Source organism: Trachemys scripta, chromosome 1, assembly GCF_013100865.1.
Source record: "Trachemys scripta elegans isolate TJP31775 chromosome 1, CAS_Tse_1.0, whole genome shotgun sequence".
Classification (NCBI taxonomy): Eukaryota; Metazoa; Chordata; order Testudines; family Emydidae; genus Trachemys; species Trachemys scripta.
The window spans coordinates 230,607,726-230,634,157 of NC_048298.1; the positions used below are offsets into that span (position 1 = coordinate 230,607,726).

A 26,432-nucleotide genomic window follows, 5' to 3' on the forward strand; every position below is an offset into this window, starting at 1 on the left:
TGTTGGAAGTAATCTCTTAGTTTTCAAACAATGCAGAACTTGCAATGTATACTATATAAGGGCAGGGTCAGTTCACACACTCACAAAAGCACAGTAAAGTGTCTGAAAAGGTAATTAGGAAGAGCGTGATTTACTTGGCAGGACTCGATGACTTTTCTGGAATCATTTTGATCTATTGTGTAAATCAGAACCAGGGGATTTAAAAAAAAAGATTTTTCTTGATAGACTATTTACTCATTTGGAACAGTTATACTCCCCTGTATCAATAAATAATAAGGGAGTGCAGTTTTTTGAATTATTTGGCTGAGGTGTTTCCACACAGAGGGGTCTATTCTTCACTTTGTGTGTGTACGAGAGACAGAGTTCCATAAGTATGAACAGAAGCTATATGCATGCATCAAGAGCAGAATAGACCCTTCAAGTCCTTACAGCATTCAGATACAGAAGATATATTAGTATGAAAAGTAAAGATGTATTAGTATGCAAAGACAGCAGAATTTAGTATATACAGATTATATAGTTTAAATTATACACCAAGGGGAAAAAGTAATCAAAGTAATTTCTATTTACTTCTTTTTATTACTACATTTCAAAACCATATTCTTTTCAGGTTGCAAAAACATAAATAATTCCTGACCGGAGACTCAACATCACATTTCAAACCAGATCTAATTTTTACACCTGAGTGAACAGCACAAGAAAGCAAAGGTTTATAACAAACTCTGGCACACCCACTGACTGCAGCATTAGGAGGCCTCACTATGAATAAATAGAGCTGTGCAGAGAACAGTAATTCTGTTTTGCTGAAGAGTTCAGAATTTTGAAATTTGGTTTCATTCCAATTTGGAAAGAAAACCACAATTTTTGCAATTTTCTGTGAAACAGACTACAAAAAATTCATTTTGGGACATATAAACTGTTTGTTTTGATAATTGTAAAATAAAATTCCTCCTAGCAAGCTGACAGGGAGCCAGGAGTCTGGAAGCCCGCTGAGCCGGGACCATCCGAGCTTGGTAGCTCCCAGGGCTTCCATGGTCTTCGCTTCCCGTCACACATCAGGCAGGTGGCTGAAGATCTGGGAGCCTGGAAGCCTATATTCATCGGTAACCCACCAGGTGAGCTATCGAGGAGCTGGCACGGAATTAGGCAGGATTCAAAATTTGCCTGAGAGGAGGGTTCCATTGTAACCCTGCCTGGGTTCCATCAGACTTTAGTCGAAATTAAACTGTCTCTGCGAAAGATTCCAGTTTAATCAAATCTGCATTCACTGATGGCAAACCATTCCCCTGGAGAATTTCCAAGCAACTCTATAAATAAAGCAGAGTGCCTTTTATGCTCAGTAACTATCTCAAGTGAATCTCGCTAACATTCCAACTGCACAAGAAAAGGAGAGACCTCTGTTCTAGGGAACACTGAGAACAGTTTTGACTGTACTACAGTGCCTCATTATTTAATTAATGACAGAGGACAAAATTGCACATTTAATACTTTAACTTTAAATGTTCACTTGTACAATCTTCTGAATAAATTCAGCAATGTGTTTTTAAAAATTGGAAATGTTGCAAACCTTCTGGAGTCAGATTCTCAGCCGGTGAAAACTCTCCACTGTAATCAGTGGAGCTACTTCAACTTATACCAGCTGAGAATCTGGGTCCCTTAACTTTAATATGGAGTTCAAATTACTGTAAAGTAAGAAATGTTACTAATGCACACTGCTCAGGGTAATCTATGAGCTACAATTCAAAACATTTAAAATTAATGATTTAAGCTTTGATTTTATGTAATCCCTCTCCCCCCACCCAAACTAAACCAAAACCCCGCCAGTTTTTCTATTTATATTCCACAATTCCATGAAAAAATGCTTCCCACTGATGTACTCTAACTCGATAAACCAGAAGTTTTGCACACAAAATTGATTGATGAATGCTGGCTTCAAAGTATATAAACATATATCTTCCTCCTGATGCCTGCACAACAGACCTTTCAAGTGCCTGGCGACAGTATGTTCCTTCTTTAACCAGCTCCAACCTATGGCCTGATCTTGCATTCCATGCACTCACCAAACTACTGTGGACTTGAGTGAGAGTTTTGGGTGTGTAAGGAATGCAGGGCCAGACTCCTACTTTGGAAGTTCCTCTTGGTACAAACCACATCTTCATTCCCTGAACTGGAACACTGTCCCAATAGCCATATTTTGAGGCAACATTTGGAGGAAGTGAGTCCTTTTTACTGGAAGGTGGGAGATGAAGAAAATGACCACATGGAAAGAGGAGACTGAAAACTATGTGGGATAACCCTGTCATATGATTTCCAGCATTCAATGATCCTCCGTAACATGGCATCATGCTGGCAGGAAGACAAGTCTCCCTTCTAGCAGGGTAACAGAGAAGGAAGAGCTGGAGTTGGAATCTGTCTGCAGCAATATTTTTTCCCTCAGTCTTATTGGTTTTGGGCGATGGTTTGGAGGAATCAAAGGGCTTGTGGAAGTAACTATTTCCCAAGTTTAGATTTGAATGTTCAAATCTTGACCAGAGACTTTTGAACGGACAAAACAGGTTGAGAGGATTTATTCTTAGACTCCTGCCTGGTCCGTCCAAAAGGGAGGGGAGGGGGAAACCGCTTTGTCCTGTGACAGCAACATTGAGGGCACCCAAGAAGTGTGAACCAGAGAAAGGCCTAGCCATGAGCTTTATCTAGTCTCAGAAATCTCTTACCCATCAATGCTTTCTTAGTCATGGACCTGGATAGCCAAACATTTAATGAAACCCTTCAAGATATCATTTGAGGTGTTATCTGCATGTTTTCCCAGGTAAATAATTTATGTGACTTCTTGGGAGTATGACTGACACAATCTTATAGGACTGTAGCAAGACCATCCTATAATAGTGGCCCCAGGATATGTGAGGCATATACTGTGTAACAAACTTTGTCTGGGCTACTGCTAGCCACCCTAAAAATGTAGGAGGCATTAATGGCTGATGCCGGTGGACTAATAGAGTGCTCTTTCCACTTTTTATTGAGTGTCTGTAAGCAAACTGTTTGCTTCCAGGGGGGATGGTGGAAGATTCAATGCATGAGGCTATATGGCTATTCCTAGGGGAGTCTAACTTTCTGGAGGGATTTGGAGAATGAGACTTTCCAGCAAGCAAATATCAGTTTCTTATCTGAAGTGTGTTCAGAGAGAGACTTACCCCCTCTGAAATGTTCTAAATATCCACAGAAGGTATCAACTACATACTTGACCAGGTAATTCCAGTTATTATTAGTGATCCTCAGATAGACTTTGGGAGAAGGTGGATAAATTTCCAAGGCAGATTATTAATTATTATTATTAGGTGTACAGAGACAGCACCCATGGGGATCGGAGGAATAAGGGGGTGGCTGTTCAAACACCTAGAAAGACAGTCCCTGCCTGAATGCAAATCAACATGATCCTCCTCTAAGTCAGAGCCTACAGTACAGATAGGACAGGAGCAGGTGGAGAAGGATTTCCTGTAGCCTGTTCCAAAGCAAAACAGCTGTGAGAAAACGGAGAGGGTGTCTGGACTTTGAGAGGTGGGGCATCTTTGGTGCTGAAATTTCACTGGGGGAGAGGAGTGTATCAGAATAGGGCCCATATCACCTAAAAGAAATGCAGTAGGCCTGATTCAACCATGCAATAACTTTAGGGACCAGGTCTTTCTTTGTGCCTACTCACCTCCTGCTGCCTGCAAAGAAACTGGCCACAGTTCTGATCCTCCTGTGTAGCATTGCTAAAGAATCATCTAGGCTGGCAGCTAAAAGTAAAGAGCTGGCTGATGCACATACTCCTGTTTGGGCAGCAAGAAGCTGCCGTCATAGGATAGGAGTTCTTGGCCTGCATTCAGTCCAGCCACAAACCTCTAATGGAAGTGGCCTCCACCTGAGTTGTACTTCTCTCCCCCAGCCATGCAGAGTTTCTAGCTTCTCCTCCTCCTCCACTGTTGCAACAGCAGCAGCAGACAGAACAAAAATAAGAACAATGGAGAAAATGCCGTTCTCAAAAGTAAAATAAAAAAGCCTCAGCAGCCAAATGGCCTAATGACAAAACAAAAACAAAAAACAAAACAAAACAAAGAAAAATAAATTAAACCAACGGGTGAACCAGAATTTCAGAGCAGGCTTCTGAACTTTCTCAAAAGGAAACAAATGGAGTGGAGTGAGTGCGTAATCAGAAAAGCTGGATGATACCTGTATACCTGATCTGACTGGCTAATTCTTGACTAACTGTAGTATAGTGTGTGGATTGGTGTGTGTGTGTGAGTGGCAGGGATGGAACATACCCCTCCAACTGCCCAGGGCTGGCTCCAGCATTTCTGCCGCCCCAAGCAAAAAAAAAAAGCCGCGATCGCGATCGGCTGCGGCAATTGAAAAAAAAAAAAAAAAAGCCGTGATCGGCGGCAGCATTCAGCGGCAGGTCCTTCGCTCCTAGAGGGAGTGAGGGACCTGCCATCCCCGAATTGCCGCAGGTGCCGCCCCTCTCCCTTGGCCGTCCCAAGCACCTGCTTGTTAAGCTGGTGCCTGGAGCCGGCCCTGCATCTGCCCTATGGAGAGTTGGTCCACAGAAGAGAAATTTGAACTTCTGCTATGCATGCTATACCTGTTCTACGGATCTCCAGTACTGTCATTATGATGTGTCATAAACACCAAGTCTGAATTTTTCAAACTTGTGTGACTGAAGTTAGGCACCTGAATTCATACTTCAGCACTACTGACTTCCTATTAGAGTTACTTCATGTCTGAAAATAAGGGTACTTATTTAGGCACTCAAGGGCTGGTCCACACTTAGTCTGGACTTCGGACTAAGGTACGCAAATTCAGCTACGTTAATAACGTAGCTGAATTCGAAGTACCTTACTCCGGACTTACCGCGGTCCAGACGCGGCCGGAAGTCTCCCCCCGTCGACGCCGCGTACTCCTCTTGGCGAGCTGGAGTACCGGCGCCGATTGTGAGCACTTCCGGGATCGATCCGGGATCGATTTATCGCGTCTTAGGCCTGGTCTATACTACCCGCCTGAATCGGCGGGTAGAAATCGACCTCTCAGGGATCGATTTATCGCGTCCCGTCGGGACGCGACAATCGATCCCCGAATCGGCGCTCTAACTCCACCAGCGGAGGTGGTAGTAAGCGCCGCCGACAAAAAGCGGCAGAAGTCGATTTTGCCGCCGTCCTCACAACGGGGTAAGTCGGCTGTAATACGTCGAATTCAGCTACGCTATTCACGTAGCTGAATTTGCGTATCTTAAATCGACTCCCCGCTGTAGTGTAGATGTACCCTTAACCAGACGCGATAAATCGATCCCAGAACATCAATGGCGTGCCTCCGGACCAGCCGGTAAGTGAAGACTAGGCCCAAGTTTGAAATTTCACTTCAAAATTAAAGAACTGGTGGTAGTCAAAGTGGGATGTTCAGGTGAATTGCTTGGCTCCTGATTTCATGCTATTAGTACTGTACAAACCTCAGGCCTTTCTCCAAGCTGCCACAAATAGGTAAATAATGTCTCCATAAAATTTCACTTTCATGCCAACACTAAAAATAGCACAACATATAATTCATAATACATAGCTTCTCTATGCATTTAGCTCTCTGCTGAGGTCATCCCAAAGAACAGCTTAATATCATTAATTAATTATGCCCCCTACCCCTTCCAATGGGAGGAGTAATTTCATTTACTGGAGCCATTATGAAAGTGAAAATCCCCTTTGTTTTATAACATGTTCAGTGCCCAAAGGGAATGTCATTGTCCAAAGGGAGTGTAATATTAAGGTTCAATGAAATACACTGAGAAATGTCAAAACTGATAAAGAAATTACGGAATTATATTTTCTCTTCATTAATAACCCAGTTGGCCACAGACAACCATTTAGTCCTGATACATGGGAGTCATTGTTCAGAGCAGCAGTTCAACAATACTTTAAGTAAATGCCCCTTTGACCCAAGCTGATGCAAGATGGGCAGATAGGTTACTGAAAAATATACCTCAAAAGGTCATAAAAATGTAAGTTTTCCCCAGTTGCAAGCTGATTTTTCAAAGACGATTACACGCACAATTTAACCACAAGACCATTTATATCCTCCAAGTTTCATACTGTTAATGTCTGTTTTCCTCCTGGTTTTTTGCTGCTGCTTCTTTTTAGATACACACATTTAAAAAAAACCCCACACTTCTTGTCCTATATGATTTGTCCTCATGAAATTAAATTACATTTTTATAAGCCCATGTTACTGCAAATGATATTTCAAGATTCACTGAAAAAATTAATTCCTGATCTGGTGCAGTGAAGCACCCTTGCTAGCACTGTACTGACTCTGTCTTTCAAAAACAGATGGAAGCAGTCCAAGGGTATGATTAACTTCTTAGTCCCTGCAATTTCCTATTGCTCTACTTGCCCTAGATTTCAGGATTGACCTCCTGCTTCACTGCAAAATGCACAGTTGCTCAGCTTGATAAATCACACGAATACTTTTTTGATCACGGTTATCTACTATTTACTACATACTCAGTGAGGTTAATCATATGCTGAGGCACTTCATATGCTACACACATAGACACTCTACTTCCCAGTAGCACTCTGCATATTCTTCACATTGCCAGAAAGCAACCATGCCTGTCTCTTCCTTACTAATATACAGAAGAGCATATCAACGCACCACACACATACACAGTAATTATCCACACATAAATTCATGGCAAACTATAGTGAAAAGAAGCTGGCAGCTGGAGGGAATACATAAAAGGTTAAAAGAATTACTTTTCTCTCTTTCAGCAAATAGATTTTAAAGATACTTTATAAGTACAATTATTTCTCTTAACTAGAACTTTCATTCTCTTTCGCCTCCTCAAATGTCACTAGGACTACTTTTGAGAAGGGTGAGGCGTGGACCAGTGGGTATGGGCATATGTTTGGCTGTGGTATGGCAAGAAACATAAACTACAGCTGATAGGAAACTGCTAACATTTTCTGGGAGAGAAGACCACTTTCTCCTTTCCCTTCCCCCACTGAGCCTCATTTCCTGAATGCTAGGATAATTTTAATACTCCCCAATGTGAAAAGCTGATTATGTGTGACCCAATAGCTAGAATTCTCTAGGCCAGCTCTCTTCCATCTTCTTATGTAACTTTGCCATGCCCCTTAGTTGTGACTTACAACCCCTGCCTAAGAGTCCTATCATGGAATGTTCCTAAACAAAGAATGGCAATGACCAAAATGTGGCAAATCACGTTAAAGTTCTGTGATGTGAAAAGATATTCACTTGGAATTCAACTGATACCAACATATTTAACTCCCAAGTGAAAAGAAGTGAATTTGAACCCCAGATTTCCAGAAATCCCCATTCTTACTATTCACTCCAAATCTTTACAAAGCTCTCGAGCCTTTAGATTCCTTTTTCTTTAATGCAAAACAGAACGGCTGCAGCTGGTAATGCCGAAAACCAAGATACATTTTATGCACTCTCTCTTATTGCATGTTATAATCAGAGGGGTTAGGATACGCTAGTTCTAGATATTTTCTACCCTAAAATATACCAACAGTCATCCTTGGCTGCCCTGTAGAGCCTGTGGAGCTTGCAGCTGTGGGATAACCATGATTCTGCATCAATAGCAAGGCTGATATCTGCTTTCATTGATGAGAAAGATGACTCTGGCTCTTTTCCTTGCAGGATAGTCTTGAAAAATGTAGCCAAAGTGAAAATATTTCTAAAGCTGAAAGTTTGTCACTGAATGATCCTGAACGCATGGTCCTCCTTTGTGCCTTGTGCAACCCACAACCACAGTGCCCTGGCTTTCTGATGGGATCCAGATCAACTTGCAGCTCAGAGGGAGTCAAGGCTTCCCTACGCTGCCACCAGAGCTGCCATACTGCGTTCCTTCTGGCTGTAAGCCAGCTGAGTTGCTCCTTTGATAAACAGCCTATGTGGGGAACTCTACAGTGTGAGAAGCAACATAGTCTAACAGATGAGAGCTTCAGTCCAACACAGAACTTAGACATGTGTGTAACTTGGAGCCCATGAGTAGTCTTATTGACTGCAACAGGTCTATTCATATGCTTCAAATTACATGTTTAAGCACTTTCCTGGATCATAGCTAAGGCCCTACCAAATTCAAGGTCCATTTTGGTCAATTTCACAGTCAAAGGACTGTAAAAATCGTAAATTTCATGATTTAAGCTATTTAAATCTGAAATTTCACGGTGTTGTAATTATAGGGATCCTGACCCAAAAAGAAGTTGTGTGGGGAGGTCACAAAGTTATTGTAGTGGGGGTTGCGGTACTGCTACCCTTACATCTGTGCCGCTGCTGGTGGTGGCGCTGCCTTCAGAGCTGGGCAGCTGGAGAGCAGTGGTTGCTGTCCAGGAGCCCAGCTCTGAAGGCAGAGCTACTGCCAGCAGCAGTGCAGAAGTAAGGATGGCATGGTATGGTATTGCCACCCTTACTTCTGCGCTGCTGCCTTCAGAGCCGGGCCTTCAGTCAGCAGCCGACATTCTCTGTCTACCCAGTTCTGAAGGCAGTAGCGCAGAAGTAAGGGTGGCATGACATAGTATTGCCACCCTTACTTCTGCACTGCTGCTGGTGGGGCGCTGCTTTCAGAGCTGGGTGTCTGGCCACCAGCTGCTGCTCTCCCGCTCCCCAGCTCTGAAGGCAGCGCAGAAGGAAGGATGGCAATACCGCGACCCCCCCCAAAAAATAACCTTGTGACCCCCCTGCAACTCCCTTTTGGGTCAGGACCCCCAATTTAAGAAACACTGTGAAATCTGTATAGTATAGGGTAAAAGCACACAAAAGACCAGATTTCATGGGGGGAGACCAGATTTCACGGTCGGGGCTGTTAATTTAGTAGAGCCCTAATCATAGCTTAAGGATAGGTCTGGGAACAAGAAACTCTTTGCCCACCCAAATACGCTAAGGCTGACTCAGAGGGTATACCTGTACTGTAATGAGAAATGCGATTGCAGCTTGGATAGGAGGCACACCCGCACAAGTTTTACCCGCACTAGCACCGCTAAAAGTAGCAGTGTAGACGTGGAGGCACAGGCTTCAGCATGGACTAGCAGTGCGAGCGGGTCTCCAGGGTGTCATTGTGCTTGTACAGCCCATGCTGCTGCATCTACACTTATTTTTAGCAATTTTCACGTGGCTAAAGCTAGCACTGGTATGCCTACCATAGCTGCAATCACATCTTGGATTGCAGTGCAGACATACCCAGAGAGTTGCCATCCCAGTTTTAAGTAATCTGTCTAAGGTCTATCTCATATGGCCCCCTTACTATAGAGCGTAGCACCTCACAATCCTCTAATGCATTTAGGTGTGTCCTTACTACAGAATGAACTCAAGTGACCTAACTTTGAGTTACTTCCTTCCAGTTAGCCTATCAGAAGAGAGAACAATAACACCCCAGAGTAACAGCCGAGTGCTGAGGGAGGGACTGTAGTGTCCTGCGTTCCTACTGGTGCTCTACTCAGTCCTTTGGTGAGCTAAAACTTCTGGGAGCACATGCCATGGTCTGTACCACTTCAATAAACTGCACCATTCTTTTCACAATGTACCGTGGGAGAATTTGCCTGTCCCTTCCGGGGATCTTGAGTGGAAATGGTATGAACCCAGCAACTCATTACAGTAAACCAGTTCCAGTATGGCACAGATTTCTGCCTGCTGCCTTCTTTCCAACTGGTGACAAGGTCTGGCTCCAACTGGGACCTATGAGGCAGGGAAGTGCTATTATTCCCATTTACAGACAGAGACTGAGGGTCGGTCTACACTGCAATCAGAGGTGTGGCTGCAGCACACATAGACATACCTGAGCTAACCTGAATAACAATAGCAGGGAAGCTGTGGCAGCATGGGCTGCCTGGGATGGGATTGTACAGCCTGTGCTGCCACAGCTTCACTGCTTTCAAGCTAGCTAGATCAAAGCTAGCTCTGGTCTGTCTACAGGGCTGCAGTCACACCCTGACTGCAGTGGAGACACACCCTTGGCATCTTTCCCAAGGTCACATAGTAAGTCTGACAGAGAAGGGAACTGAGCTCATGTCTACCAAGCCCCAGGCTAGCACCCTAACCACTCAGCCATTCTTGGTCTCTGGTAATGAAAGAGGAAATCCTAAATATGTTCACTTGTGTTATAGCACTTATCTCTAAGGGTTCGCCTACACTTGGAGCTAGGGGTGTGATTCCCAGCTCGCACAGACATACTCAAGCTAGTTTTCATGAAGCTAGCATGCTAAAAATAGTAATGTAGCAGGGGAAGCATGGGCAGTGGCAAACGGTGGCATGGTTAGCCGTGCCAAATACAAAGCTGCCTGAATCCCCTGGGTACGTATTCAGCGCAGCTAGGCTGCACGGCTGCTCCCCTGAGCAATTCTGCAGGCATTTTCACAGTTTAGCTGGGGAATGAGGCAGAGTGAAATAGTCATCTGTGGCTCCTCCCATTCCCTGTGGCCATACCTCCAAATACCCACAGAACCCAAAAGACATCTTGTTTATGTGGAAGAACTTACATGTATTCGGGGATAGGGGTATGATGCTGCTTAGGCTTTTTTCCTTGCCTGCTTTCTGGCCAAATATGGCCGATATCTGTTGCCTTCCATGCCCAACATCTGAGGACACGACTTAGCCCACAGCCTGGCTGTTGCACTCAGCTTGCTAGGATAAAGTTTTTCTTCTTTTAAAAAAAATCTAAACAAAAAAGTGTTTGTATATCGAGGAGGGATAATTTTGGCCGTCTCTGCTTCAGGGCATCGAGAAACGTTATTCACCCATGCACAACATATAATTCAGCCTAAGTGACAGGCTCGGCTCTGGAGAAGCCCTAGACTGAGCTGGCTTACTGAGTCAATTACTGCTTATTCCCAGGGAGGAGGGGGGAGAGTGGGCTAGATGGAGTAGAGGTGGCTGCCAAAGAGGCATGGGGAAATTTACTTTGTGTCAGCCTGCATGACACAGTACCTCATCTGTGGATAAATGTAAATCTGCTAGTTCTTTTTCATAGGCACTAAAATGTACAATCTTCACCATTTCCAAAACGGGAGGAAAAAAATCAGGACCGCCTTAGAAAGCTACCTTATATTTCAATCAATCCTCTTTCAGAACAGTCATTTAGGGTAAATACTTGTACTGATCTACAGCCCAACTATAATATTTACTATGGCCCGAATCCTGAATTCCTTATTTAGGCAAGACTCCTGCTAAAGTCAATGGGAATTTTGCCTGAGAAAGGACTGAGTAAAAATGGAGTAAGAATATCAGTGTTTGTTCCCTTGTTTTTCTGCCTAAAGCACCAATTACTGTTCAAAAATAAAATAAATACCCCTCCCCCCCCCAGACAAAAGCCAACCCCTCATAAATTAATATTGAGAGAATCTCAACAAAACAAGAGTAATTCCCAATGAAAGAATCTGGAAAAAGTCAAAAGAGAACATCTCTAAATAAATGAAGTACTTATTGCTGAAAAATGAGCTGAAATATATCTCAGCATACTCTAAAGCTCAGAATTTACTGCATCATTCATGCCTTCTCCAGTAAGTTTCTTATCTCTCGCTTGGTATCACAACAAGGGATTCTGCATATTCTGTATGAAATACAAGACTGTGATTTTTGCAGTAATAAACTCCACACATGCATGACAAATCCAAGCATGCAAAAATGTTTAACATCCCAATTCACAGATACTTTGGGGACAAAATCCGATTATGAGTTATATGCCACAATAAATAGGGCTCAACGTTTCATAAAGCAATTTATAGTTCATAAAAATGACAAAATGTACCTGTCAGACAGAACGCGGAGAGCAGATCTCTGTGCTGCCTGCTGGAAGAAAGGGCAGAGATGTTTATTTTATATTCTGACTTTAAAATTATGAGCGCAATCAACACTTAAAAAATGTGTTACACACATTTCTGTCACGTGTCCAAATTTTAAAGTACTAGTAAAGTAGCAGAAAGCGTCTAGTAAAATGGACATTCCAGTCTAGTAAATGTAAGAAGACTTTGTTAAGTACGCCATAAACCAGAGGATTGTCAAAGCAGTGCACAGTATCTGAGGTATGAACTACTCTATTTAGATGATTTTCTGCAGGTCTCTGAAAACCCTGCAAGGCTTGATTTTCTTCCCCCTCCCCCCAAATCCTACCCCCTCCTTTACCATTAGTCTCCTCCCATTCTTGCCACAGAAACAAACATCATATATTGGGTTCCTTTTGCGATGGAGCCTGTAGCTACAATTATAAATTTAGCAAAGACGGCCAGAGCGGCGGCAGGCTTTTCAAGAGTACTGCCATGATAATTTCCTGGCAACTTTTGACTACACTGTACAGGATTGACCTGTTGCTGTTTTGGCTCTCAATTTTTGCTTAGTACAAGTCCTTGAATGGGGTGGGGAAGCATGGTGCTTGTTATTATGTTAACTGACGGGTCTAGGAATAGAAATCATAGCCTTTCAAATTCAATAGGACCCACAAGCCTATCACTGAGCTAGCTTGCCTCTTTATTATTATTCTTTCCCACACTTGAATCATTTCAAGTGGCTTGACTCATGGCTTCAGCACAGTAACTAATTGCAAGCTAAGATAAAATCTATAATGTTCTGATAATACATTTTAAGGCCTTGACTATAATATAATTGTATATGTTTAGTTTGTGCCCTCTCTTTTAGGATTAGCGAGATGGCACAACAGAAGCACATGGTTAAGTGGTATTTAGAGACAAGGGGCGGAGTGTTAAATATGAATTTTCCCTTTGCAATTATCAGTTTAGTTTTGAAATAGTTCTCAGATTGATGTTTGGCTTTTGAGGCTGTCAGGGGTGGAGTGCCCTGGAGGCAGCATGCTCAGCATTTGGTGGGAAGGAAGTGACTTGTGCAGTTCATCAGAAACCATTCTAGCCAATCAAAAGCTGTGTTGTCAGGATGAAAAGGGAAACCCAATAAGTGGCCTTGACACGCAGGGTATAAGCAGTGAGAACAATGGAGTGGATCCTTAGGGTTCAGGCAGGAGTACAAAGCTTCTTTTCCCATGGGAGAAAAGGAAGGTCTCAGTCTTATTTTGTGGTGAGCTCTGGCTTGCTGCACAGTAACTTGACAGACCAAAAGCGAATTTCTGCTCAGGGGCACGACCAACCTGGAATGGGCTGCACATCCTTGATTATTTGTATACAGGAACTCTGCCTCGGTTGTCAGGGAACTTGTGCCCTCTGTCCCTGTGGCCTGCCTCTCAGCTACAGCTGATAACTTTCTTAGCATCTCACACAACTCAACAGACTACAACCTGAAAATATCATTCCAAACTATAACTCGGGTGGGGCTTACAAACTGGTCATCTACCTCTGCCCAACTTAGTTTACAAGACAACACCTAAATCTTCATTTCTGTGAGTGGGGAGTCGCTAATCTACAATGGGTAAAGCCTAGCATTACACATTATCGTCACTGGGTGGCATACTAACTGTGGAGAATTAGGTGACAGTGTCTTGGGCTATGATTCCCAGAACTCGTTGTCTGAAAGTCTCCACAGATATGTTAACTTCCACACTGTAATGGAGGCTGATACTCTCACTGTTGATGAGAGCCATCCTTCTGGTGGAGCAATCCTTAACACCTAGTGGCTACGCGAGTCTGGCTATGTAGGCTTCTTTCATATACAAAACTAGCCACAAATCTGTCATTTTACCGGGAAGCCATTCCCCTTTTCTGATCCCTTAAAAAGAGTCTAAAAATCTTGACCCCTGCGTAATGATTCACTAGCCCTGATTATCATCAAGAGAGTGCCATGAGGCTTCCTTTGGAGTAGATGGATGAGAAGAGAATGAAGGAAGGTTAAAGATTTGGCTCCAGTGGAAACTAGAGTTTACGATAGGAATAAAGAAAGGACTATCCTTAGACCCTGTTGTTAGGAATGATTAGGAACAGGCATCTTCTTGTGATTCACAGCCAGATCACTCACCTGTCTAGCACATATAATAGTCCACATCTGCCTATATGTTTATACAACTTCTAGCATAATGGGCTCTCAATCCTGACTGGCGATTTGTGTTACCCTAATAGAAATCCACTGGATGCTACCGATAGAAATAAGAATAAATATCCATTAAGGGGAAAGCTAGAACAAGGAGCCCAATACTCAGGGCTGGATAAGGTAGTTTGGAGAGCACTACTGTAAGCTGCCACACAAACACAATTGGTCTCAGCCTAGCACAGCTATTTTTATTACCCTCAAAAACTTGGATGACTAGCAAGTGACAGCCTATTCGAAAACATTCTAGAGGATCCCTGATGCTTATTCTTTTAAGATACTAAGGGGTGCGCCCTTTCTGAGCACCCCGGCAGGCATTCTAGGACCGGAGGGATGGAATAAGAGCTGGCTGTCCATCCTGTGTATTGGTAGTTCAACTTGTCCCAGGTATAATGGCTTGTTCTAGATAGGGATGCTTTTGGGATTGGTGACAGGTACTCTGGTCAAATGACTTTGCCACATCAGGAATATCAGGGAACCAGGATATGAGATGAGTTTTTCCTAGAGCGCTGTCACCAGATGTTTTGTCAGGAAATGTGGAAACCAAGGAAACTCTATATCCCATGTCCCAAACACCAGGACTGTCTGGTCAGGATGAAAGTTTCCTTCTTTGCCTAAACCTTTTGCAGGACCCAGCGAATGAATGGGAAGGGGTGGAATGCTGTATGTCAGTGGGCCTCTCAAGCTAAATAAGAACATGCCCATGGCATAGGCTTGCAGTTTCTAGTACAAGAAACAGAATCTGAGGAATCTGATATTTTCTATTATACGCTATTGGAGATGTCCCACTGGGAGCACACTGTCTGAAAAGTCTTTGGGGTTAAAACCCACTTTCCTGGACACAGCTCCAGACATATCAGCCAGTCCACTCAGAGATCCTGCAAGATGGACTGCTTTGATGGACAACAGGCACTGCACCTTCCAGTGTATTAGAATAGACACCACCAGAACAAGTCTCTCTCTTCTGGCACATCGTTGTTGGACAAAACCTTTGCTGTGAGAAAAGTGCCCTAAGGACTAAGCCAATTATTGCTCTGATGGTCAGGAGGTGCAGATGGGCATACTGGTTACAGTGGACTCATGCAGTCTCTTCAATCACTGCCATCATGGCTAAGAGGAGGAGAGGGAGATGGGTCTCTGACCATTCTAAATGATACCTGTAGGGGAGTAGAGGCATGTCTAGTACCCTTTCCATTCCCTAACTCCCAAGAACAGGGGCTATTTTGAGAGAGGAAAAGGGCTGGCTCTTTTCCCTTCAAGCCTAGACACAGGCTGAGCTCAGCAGAGATGGCTGAAGGATGAAGATGGGCTGGACAACGGGGCTCTTTATTCTATTGTTTATGTTCTTATACTGTGCTCATCAAGGTGATATCTGAATGCCTCATATCTCCTGCTCCCTGACTGCACCTGCATCCAGTCCTCCAGGCTGGCCCTCGAGGACCCTACTGAGGTAAGCCCATCTGCCTGTTGCCAGCTTTGGAAAGGTGATCCCAAGTGGTGGCCCTTTCTCGGGAGCAGAATGAGTCCAGAGAGCAGGCAGGGTAGAAAGAACCAAAAAAAGGAGAGGACCATTGCTGACCTTCAGGTTCCACATTCCTGTCTGAGCCTCTTTAAAGATGCTTCTGCCTCCATGCTGATCTGTGACCTGAGAATAACTCCCTCTGAGACTGTGAGGCGGAGAGAGACTCCAGAGTGCAGGGAAAATAAGGCATGGAAAGCTTCCTGTATTCCAGCAAGCGAACAGTTGCAGACCATTTTAGATTGCTGGGGCCCCTCTCACAGAAATAAATGTTTGCAATGACCATTTGAAAATATGTTTGAATACAATTATTGAAAATTTCAATTTGCTTTTCATTTGAAGCTTCTAACAAATTTCCCCCTCTTACCTGGGTCAAGTTGGTATGATGCAGAAGAAATTGTACAAGGCAAATCATTTGTTGCTTGACTGTATAACATTCTACCAATGAGACTATAAGAACAGCTCTGTGATTTATCATGCTTCTAAATATGCCAGTATTATCTGCTTAACGATACAAGCAAAAGGATAGTATTTAGTACCATCTATTGCCTGCTCCACTATTTTTAATAGTTTGATTTTGATTGTGCCATTTAATTTGCATTTCATTTTACATCGTTAACAACTTTACTGAGGACAACTCATCATCCATCAAGAAAGAAGATGAGAATATGTTAAATAATTCCTGAAAGTAAGTGACTGCGTTGGTTAAAAGAATAAGGACTGAGAAACTAAGAGAATTTGTCACTGAGAGAATCTGAAGACCTTCATGATTTATCACTATAAAAAATACAGTGGGTGTTTTGGCTTAATATTCTAATTTTTCTGTTGATAAATAATTAAACAATCAATTATGGGCCAGACTCAGATACCCTTACTTACAGTGAGTAAAATCTTACTCCTCTCATAGTCACAGAGTAAGGGACACAACATAAATAAGGGTCTCAAGCCAGGGCTGCCGAGAGCGGGTTTGGGACCTGGTAAAAATTTTTTTCAGGCCCCCCAGCAAGGGCGGACCGGCTAAACAGGGCCGACGAGAGGGGTGGGAAGCCGGGCTCCGGGCCCCCTTCCGGACCGCCAGGCCCCGGTAATTTGTACCTGCTCCCCTCCCCCCCTCGTCGGCCCTGGTCTCAGCATTTGGCCCATTGAATTTAAACTTTACTGCTGGATAGGAAACAGCAAAGTAAAGAATCACTTTGGTGACTCATGTAAAGAAAGTTGAAAAACTAGCCACAGTACGTTAGATGAATACTTCAACGGTCGCAAATTACAAGGGCCAGGCCTGTTCTGCCACCTCCATCCCCAACCTGAGTAGGTTATGGATACATTCAGGACAAAGTTTCATTGATTTGACTATAGTTCATTAATCATTCATGAAAGATTTTAACTGTACCCCAAGACTATGAGACAAAACAAGATTTCTGCCAGCAGTAATCATGTTCAGATTCTCATGCTCTGGAGATTGCATCTCTTCTCTTCATCCTTTATTGCAATGAGCTGGTGCTGGGGAACACAATCAGCAGATATTCAGGTTTCAGTGTGTATTAAATGAGCTACCAAAACTACTTGAAGTGCCACAAGTTGCAATCTGTTGTTGTAGGGAAATCAAAAAGGAAATTAAATGTCTTCATTGTAATTGGGACTGAGCAGCGAGCTAGTTCATTGTAATTGGCATGAAGCAGTGAGCAGAACAAGTTGAATGGAGCTGTTGAGACAGACATCCTGGAGTGTTAAAGTGGGCCCAGAAAGCTCTACTTTTTTTATTTACTGGGAACAGAGTTGCTACATAAACCACTGAGTTTGCAAGGATTTTTGGAAAACAGGCTAATTAAAGGTACTGAAAAATGTTCTGATGGGCTGTAAGAGTGTCTTTGAGACACAGTAGCCACACACTGAAGTGTACGCACTTACACCTAGAGCACACACTTTGGCACGTGAGATCCAGCTAGCTTGTGGTTGGTATATGCAGTTACTCTGCTGTCAATTTTTACTCTCCTGAGGACTAGCTGCTGGCCATTAGTACAGTAGGTTAAATGTACTGTGCCAAATTATGCTGTCTGTTATGCCAGTATAATTCCATAGACTTCATTAGGGTTGTACCATTGTAAGTGAGAAAAGAATTTGGTCCATTGCCTCCTTGAACTTTATTCAGTTAACATAATGGACGTAACTGCACTTGGTATATTCCAGTTCAACTTGTTTGTGTTCCTCTATTTATAGGTTCCACCTCAGCCTAGTAATCAGAAAGGCTATGATCATAAGGACAATTATTTGGACTACAGAGTGTGCCTTTGCCTCTTCACTTCAAGGCACTGATACACAGGAAGAACTACATGATAAGGCATTTGTTATTTAAATTAGCATCTGTTGCAAAAGGAAGCAGACACAGATATGTATATTTCAACTTCTATTAAAAGCTGTCAAACCTGATATGAGGTTAGCTGCATTCCAATATTATTAGAATATACAGAAGCTTGGGAGTCACATCAGATCAAATGTCCTTTCATGAGGCCTGTCAATCAGACTTTACCTTGTTTGCAATGCCTGTATTTAGGCAGTGGGCGGGCTTTCATCTTTCTTTAATTTTCTCTCTTTTTATTTTTAAGATCAGAAACACATTTTTTCTGATCTAAAAGGCCAGAAGGGTCAACTGTGATCATCTGCTCTGACCTCCTATATAACACAGACCACAGGCTTCCCTGAATTAATTCCTGCTTCTAGTTCAATAACTGTGGCTGAACTAGAGCGTATCTTTTAGAAAAACATCCAATCTCGATTTTAAAATGATCAGTCATGCAGGATCCACCACAACCCTTGATAAATTGTCCCAAATGGTTAATTACCCTCACTGTTAAAAATTTGCACATTGTTTCTAGTCCAAATTTGTCTAGCTTCAGTTTCCAGCCATTAGAAGTGACACCTTTGTCTGCTAGACTCAGAAGCCATATATTATCACATTTCTGATCCCCATGTAGCTACTTATAGACTGTGATTAAGCCACCCCTTAAACTTATTTTTGATAAACAACATAGCTCCTTAAGTCTATCACAACAAGGCATGTTTTCCAATCCTTTAATCATTTTCATGGTTCTTCTCTGAACCCTCTCCAATTTATCAACATCCTTCTTGAAGTGTGGATATCAGGACTGGGCATACTATTCCAGCAGTGATCACATCAGAACCAAATACAGACGTAATCTAACCTTCCTACTCCTACTTGATATTCCTCTGTTTATACAACCAAGAATTGCATTATTCCTTTTGACCCAGGACTGCACTGGGAGTTCATGTTCAGCTGATTTACTGTATATTATTTCAGCACACTTTATCTTGTTATATTCTTGGCTCTTAATGTTATTCTGAGGATTATTTTTCCAATCTGTTTTTTTCGGAGAGTTTTAAAAATAATTTGTAGATATATAGTTTGAGTGTTTCTTCTGTAAATCTGCAATAGCTATTTGTTGGTGGTGGTTTCATTATCCAGTCAATGTTATTTAAGGTTCAGAAGCTAAAAAGTTACTCAATTTTCTACTTTTGTGTTGTCCCCACTAGAGCTACGTTTCAAGAAATCATAAAAATCTTTCTTAATTTTGTGATTTTTGGGGGGGAGTGGGAGGCTTTCAACTCCCAAATATTTGTTTGCCACCTTGGACTTTTTAATCAGTATATTTCTGAAGTTTGTTGTTCATTTTCTCCTTCATTGTCTCTTAATCCTTCTTCATCTTAAGGGGCAGTGTGGTCTAGAGATGTGAGTCTGGAATTAAGACTTAAGAGATCTGGGTTCTAGTCCAGACTCTGTCTTATCATGTGGCTTTGAACAAGTCACTTAATCTGTCTGTCTTAATTTCCTGGTCAATATCATAGAGATGATGATGATAATAATAGCTAAGTACCTCTCAGGGGTATTGTATTAACTAGTTAATATTTGTAATGCCAAATTTGCTGCATACATAGTATTAGCCATTTAGCAAAGTTTACATACTGGCAAATGTTGATTTTTCTATTTTTCTATTCTGCCTTTAGAACTCCATAAAGATCTATGGCCAGATTCTTTGTATACACATGTAGCATTCCAACTGACACAAGTTAATTTGGATCCTACTTGTCTACGTCAAAAAATATTAAACTTTGTTCTATCTTATATTAATAAAATTACTAATGCCTGGTGACACTGGGGAAAATTCTCTGTCAATTCAGGGAAGTAGCAATTACTTTGCAAAAAGAAAAAGTCTTCTTTCAAAGGAGGATTCTCTTAATCCAAGACAAAAAAAAAAAAAAAAAAAAATTAGTGAAAGTGGCACTGAAATTGTGAACACGTCAGGGGAAACTACCCCAAACTTCAACAGAATGCCATAGTTTTAAACAAATCATTAGCAAGCCTGAGAATTTAAGTTAAAGTTGGACTATTCCAAAAAGCCAAACACATGAAATTATGGAACGCAGATCTAGATACCCCAAGTATTCTTAACTTTGTCCCTGTCCACTGCCATCACTGTTTGTGATATTTTGTAAGTATCCAAGTATTTTAGTCACTGCCCAAGCTGTCAGGAGGCATGAGAGAAGACAAGAGGTGAAATCCTGGCTTCACTGAAGTCAATTGCAAAACTTCCATTGACCTCAATGGGTGCACGATTTCACCCAAGGTCCTTGCCCTGGAGAGTTTACAATAGCGGTTCTCAAACTTCTTTTGATGATCTGGCAGATGGACCCTTCTCCAGGTCCCTTTGCAATGTCCTAAAGCAGTTGTTACTGTGACTCCTTTCTTCCGTTATTTCTGTTTGTTCTTTTTATTCCTTCTTGTCTTTTCTCTTTGTCTTGTCTTTTTTCTTTCGTATTCTTTTTGCTCTTTGACACATATTTAGCTGACTCTGTCCCTGCTCCCTGCTGTCAACCCTTCTGGTACCTCTGATCTTCTCCCTCCTCAGACTTCCACTCGTGCTGAGGAGGGGCATCCTGGTACCACACCAAGCCTTAGTTAAATACAGAGGAGCAGAGAAGTGTAGCTTGGCTGCACCTGGAGCCTTTTCCCTGGTATATGTAGGCTGCTCCCACAGATAGTTCCTGTAGAGAGATACTGGGGGCAGGGGAGAGAAGGAAGACAGATGGCTTTCAAGGAGCTGCCTGCTATGTTATCTGCAGACATGGCAGCACTTTAGCAATGAGCAGGAGGGGCAGATCCGGGGGGGTTCTGCAGCTTTCCTCAGCAAAACTCATCTTCTTTGCCTCATGTCTCTGCCTGACTAATCTGTTGCCTCTGGAGGGAGAGCTACTTCTCCAGCACAGGAAACACTGACTTACACTAAGGAGACATAGACAGATAAGGGATGGTAGATGAAATGTAGCAGCATGCAAGCAATTGAGTGGTGGAGTTAGCTCATGCCTTGTGAGCGTCATGGTTTTTTTTTAAAGTTATTTGATTATAATTTATTATTGCTTGTTAACAATAAGCAATAAGTCTCCTCTCTTTGACAGGAGAACTAGTATTTATGGTCTTCATAGAAGAAGTGTTTTAAGGAGATGAGCAGAGGATGGAAGCATGACATGGGTTTCATGTATAGATGTTCACATAGAAGAAGGAATGGAAATGAAGGGGGAGAAGGAGATGGGAGGCAGCGGTTAATTGAGCTGCTTTAGAGGATATGACCGTGAAATGAGAGGTGCAGGGGCTAATTTGTGAAGGGCTTTGATTTAAATTTGACATGGAAGGCAAGGGAAAACAAGTGAAAGAGTTTAGTGTTTGATCCAAAGCCTTTTAAAGTCAGCAGAAGTTGTTGAAATGACTTCATTCGTTTTTGGATCAGACCCTTCGTGACTGGGGCTGGACATGGTCAGATAGCAGGCAATATAGATAATTTCAGTGGAAGAGTTTTTGGTATACTGAAGAAGACAAGGCCAGGTTTTAGGAAGCCAGAGATGAGGAGGTTGCAGTAGTCAAGGTGAGAAATCCTCAGGCTTGGACAACAGTTGTGATGGTGGGAATAGACAGAATTTGGAGAAGTTGTAAAGAAACCACTTTATTTAGCAGCATCAATATAGGGAGCGAAGAAAGATGTGCTTGTATTTGTTTACTTTACAGTCTATTTTTAAGTGTTTGCTACTAGAGAAGAACCCAAATCAGAACATGATCTATTGTGAACCTCACCAAACTTTGGGGAAGTCTGTGATTTAGGCCAATCTCTAATTTATGTTATCACTGTGAGTCATGGCAACAGTATTCAGATTTAGAGCTTGATCCTGCCTTCCATACACTGAATCTGATTTTGTAAGACAGGCCCTGATGTGAGCCAAGTTTGGCAGGATCAGACTGCACTCTTATGTTGTCTTATCTGTCAGTTTCAGTAAGGCAATCTTGGTCTTCTTGTCATTCCTTGCTAAAGTGCAAATGTAGATGTCACAAAGCTTTTAGAGTACTTGTGGCACCTTAGAGACTAACAAATTTATTACAGCCACTGGGCTGTAGTCCACAAAAGCTTATGCTCTAATAAATTTGTTGGTCTCTAAGGTGCCACAAGTACTCCTGTTCTTTTTGCGGATACAGACTAACACGGCTGCTACTCTGAAACAAAGCTTTTAAAATCAGTACAGGCAAACCACAGCATTGCTGAAAATTGGCTCCATTGACTTATTTAAATCTTGCTCCAGATTTTAGTTTGGTTTGATGCCAAAAGGATCATTCCTTTAATATGCAGATAATAATGGACTTACCCGGGGTAAGTGAAGTTCATATTAATAATGAGGATGATTTTTTCCAATCAAGAAATATAGTCACATTATTTACAGAACAGAGGGATGAGCAAACCAGTCCAGATTAAGGAAGGGCTGGCCTGAGGCTTCACCCATCCCTCAAACCAAACATTTTTTATTTTCATTTTTGCTCATCTTTGCTCTCCTTGGTTCAGGTCAGGATCAGAAGCCAAAGTGCCAAAATACCATGAGATAGGTTTCTTGTACTATGCAGAATGATCATGAACAGATTGTTCTCAAAGGAAAGTTTTTTTTACAAGTTTCCCAGAACATCTTGGAGAACAACTTAGTTTGAAAAAGACAGGTTTTGACTAAGCTTTTGGATTTTTTTTTAATCAATTGAAATAAATGGCAAAACTCCCATTAATATTGGTAGTTCAGAATCAGACCCTAAACCTCTTGTTTCCAAACCTTTAAACCCAGGTCTGATGTTGAAAAGATGTTTGCTTTGTGTTTTTTTAGGTCTGATTGTTCTCATCTCTCTGCTCATTGTCATTCCTGAGTAGGCACCAAGTATAGCACCAACAAAGAGGTGCATAGAGGGAGTACTATGCTGAAATGACCAGATGTGTGTACATTCTCTGGCTATGGCATATGCAAATGCAATTAGCATCCTGTTATGCAAGATACCTGACTAAAAATAGTTCTGACGACTAACAGATTGCATGGCCCTGTTCCAATTTACCTAATGGATCTATTTTCTTTTTATGCACCTGGCTGTGCTCTGTGATTGGCTGATATTAGACTTCATAAAGCCCCATAATATCATCTAAGATCTTATGGCAAAAAAGCAGGTAGCCATTTTGCTCCCAGTTTCGGAACTAATTACAGATTGAAATAAGTAACTGTTTCAAATTACCTGGGTCTTTTAAATTCAAATATAGAGGCTGTATTTACTTGGATTTATTTAGCTTTGTTAAAAATGATTTGATTCTGGAGAAGTTTATGTGCATGGCCTTTCTTTTCATTACAAATTTTAACTTTGTATTGATGGTGAGTGCATGGCCAGAAATGCAAGACATAGTATTGTCCGATAATGTAGGCTGTAGTAAAACATATTCACTAAGCACAACTTGAGGACTTCTAAAAACAAATTATTTTCTGCTGGGGGATATATAGTTGTATTGATTGTGATTGAGTGACTGGACTAATGTACTATTGCTTCATTCACAAGAATGGGAAAGAGCTGCTAGTTTTCAACTAGTGTCTAAATTCCTGTGCTACTGGGAATCCTGACAGCAGCTTATTCATTTTGGATTATATTAAAGCTAAGAATCATTAGTGTTTAATGCTATATTTTAGATGGAAGGAAACTTACATACGTATTAGTCTAATAGTGTGATCCTGCAGTGTTTGTCTATTTCTATCAGTGCCTAAAGAAGGCAGCTATTTACATGTAAAAGCTGCTCTAATTTTTCCTTTTGTGTAACTTACATAGACAAAATGAACGTATTAAGCAGCGTTTGAGATAATTATTCATTGATTTCCTATGTACCCTGTATATAGCTCTTTAATCTTCATAAAATATTTACCTGTTCTTGCTAAGAGATGTCCATATCATTATTAATCAAACTATTAAAACTCAGTTCTTTTCTTCAAGTACACCAGGAGTTTGAGTCTGGAGCCACATTTCTCAGACCAGGTTTTGATTGCTTCTTCAACTTCTGTTTATACAATTTTACAAAATTTTGGCAGGAATCAAGAGCACATACCAGGGTGTTGGCTTTTATGAATCCCTTGGGATGTGAAAGTCAAGCTGACTGGTTGAACTTTGGTTACATATTCCAGACAAGCACAATGACTCTATTTATTCAGACTTGGCAGCCTGAATGTAGATTGACTCTGTGGGTAATAAATTTTCACAGCCACAAAACTTCAGCAGCAACCAACCTGATCCTGAGAAGAAAAATGCATTCAAGGAAACAGACTTGGGTTGCAAAAATATGTTAGATTATTATTCCATGTATGTATAGCAGTCAGTTAATTTATTTGGCCATTGATTGACATGAATTGCAGAAGTAAATCCAGAGAGTTTTTTCCGTTAAAGGCTCTGCTTTCTGTTAGGAAATTTTCATATTGTAAAAGGACAAAGAAGAAAAAATGAATTGTTCACATTACCATTGGCAATCTCCTTTTAATATTACACCCAAGACTGATTTAAGTTATCCAGTGACCTCTACAATGAAGAGCAGAGTATTCTAATGGGAATGTTTCATGTGCCATTCCACACTTCAGGGAACCAAGAGGCAATAACCACCACAGTTCAGTACTCTGAACAATCTTAAGTACAGTTTTGACATCTTCATGCTACAAAGCATCAGACACTTTCTGAGAGAGATGATGACAAAATTATTACTCTATGCATTATAAATCAAAAGGAAGTGGCTCTTTAACTTGTAGATTTATGTTAACGACCGAGCTATCTGTTAATTGTGTGCTCTTTAGATATTGATTGGGGATTAAAAGGTAAATTTTCTTCAATGTGTGTGAAATAAAATATGCCAACTGGAAATTTTCCTTCTACATATCAGTTTCTATGATCACTGCCTGTAAAATTAAAATGATCAGTTTAAATGGATAAACTATGCTCATTAAAGGAGGAAAATACATTTATGTAATTAAAATTGACTGTCTAATATGTGTGGATAATGTAATTACTGTAGGCTCGCTTACACACTCAGTTCAACGCCATCCTCTTTTGCCTCCCCATAGCTCCCAAGTCTGTGAATCTTGCTTATTGTAACTCCTGGAACACAGTCTACATCCAACAAGGCCTTGGTCACTCTACTGAAGCTCTTATTCACATATCCATTTCCCATCTTGACCTTTGTATCCCCATCATTCATGCTCTCTTGCTTTGTCACAGTTCTCCAAACATCAGTGTTGACATGTATCAGCCCCTCTCCTCACCTGCATAACCTCAGCATTTTTCATTGGCTTCTTGGATATTTCAAAATCAAATACAAAATCTCCCTCCAAATTTTGAATTCTTGTTAAAAAAATCTTTTTTCATGATTTAAGTAATGGCAAAAAAGCTTTCTAGTTCTTGTAAAATTTCCCCTCAATTAACTGAATCATTATAATTATTCTGAGGGATAATAGCAATTAGTTATATAAAAAACTGAAATTCATTCATATATTTTTCTCTGTCCCCATTCCTTCCTCTTCCTCTGACTCAAATCTGAGAGTAATGGGTAAGGTAACAGTCACGGAATAGGAAGTAAAATAGGCTTCTGGGTAAAAACCTGGTAAACAGCAGGGGATAAATGTCAGCTACAGGGGTGGACCCAAGCCATGAAGTTCAGATGGAGATAGGTAGTTGTAAACTGTGAATCTGGCTGGAGAGTGATTACTCCCATTTAGGCACATCTCTTGCTAATCAGATGAACATTTACTACTTTTCTCATCAACAAGGGAAATTACTAAGGATTATTTGTATTGTGGTAGTGCCTGAAGGCCCCCTCAGAGCTCAGGGCCCCATACTACTAGGCACTGTATAAATACACAACAAGAAAGAGCCCATTTCCGGAGGATCTTATGATCTAAGTATACAAGATAGACAATCCATGGGAGTAAAGAAGTGTGATTATTTCCATTTTGCAAATGAGGAACCAAGACACAGAGAGCTTCAGCAACTTGCTCAAGATCACTTTGGTAAAGCCAGGAAGTGAACTCAATCTCCTCAGTTTCAGACCAGTAAAAAAGCTGCGATCGGCGGCGGCAGTTCAGCGGCAGGTCCTTTGCTCCTAGAGGGAGCGAGGGACGTGCCGTCCCCGAATTGCCGCAGGGGCCGCCCCTCTCCCTTGGCCGCCCCAAGCACCTGCTTGTTAAGCTGGTGCCTGGAGCCGGCCCTGTTCATAACATATACAATGATTTAGCTGAAAGCGTTCAAAATAGGGGACTAGCTCCTCAGCCTGCTTCAGTTGATTTATACCTCTTTGGTGGCACAAAGCAGCCATAATGTTGTCTTATCTATCCAGTGGCAGAAAAATTCTTGGGTGGCAAAGAACCACTATAGAGGGTACTTCTCCTGACCCCTGATATAGAATATATATCCAGGGAAATGGGATAAGGTCAAAGAATTTCTACACTTCCACACTTGTGCAATGTTCCCCCATTCCCGAATGGCCCCTGGAGGCCATAGGGAGAT

General features: G+C 41.7%; 1 protein-coding gene across 1 annotated transcript in view; it reads right to left on the reverse strand.

Annotated features, from left to right (window-relative positions):
• AFF3 (AF4/FMR2 family member 3) overlaps positions 1-26,432 on the reverse strand; it is a 190,101-nt gene that overhangs the window by 84,512 nt on the left and 79,157 nt on the right. Inside the window, exon 5 of the mRNA XM_034774253.1 lies at positions 11,786-11,826. Coding sequence (XP_034630144.1) covers positions 11,786-11,826 — 41 coding nt within the window. The remainder of the gene's footprint in view (positions 1-11,785; positions 11,827-26,432) is intronic.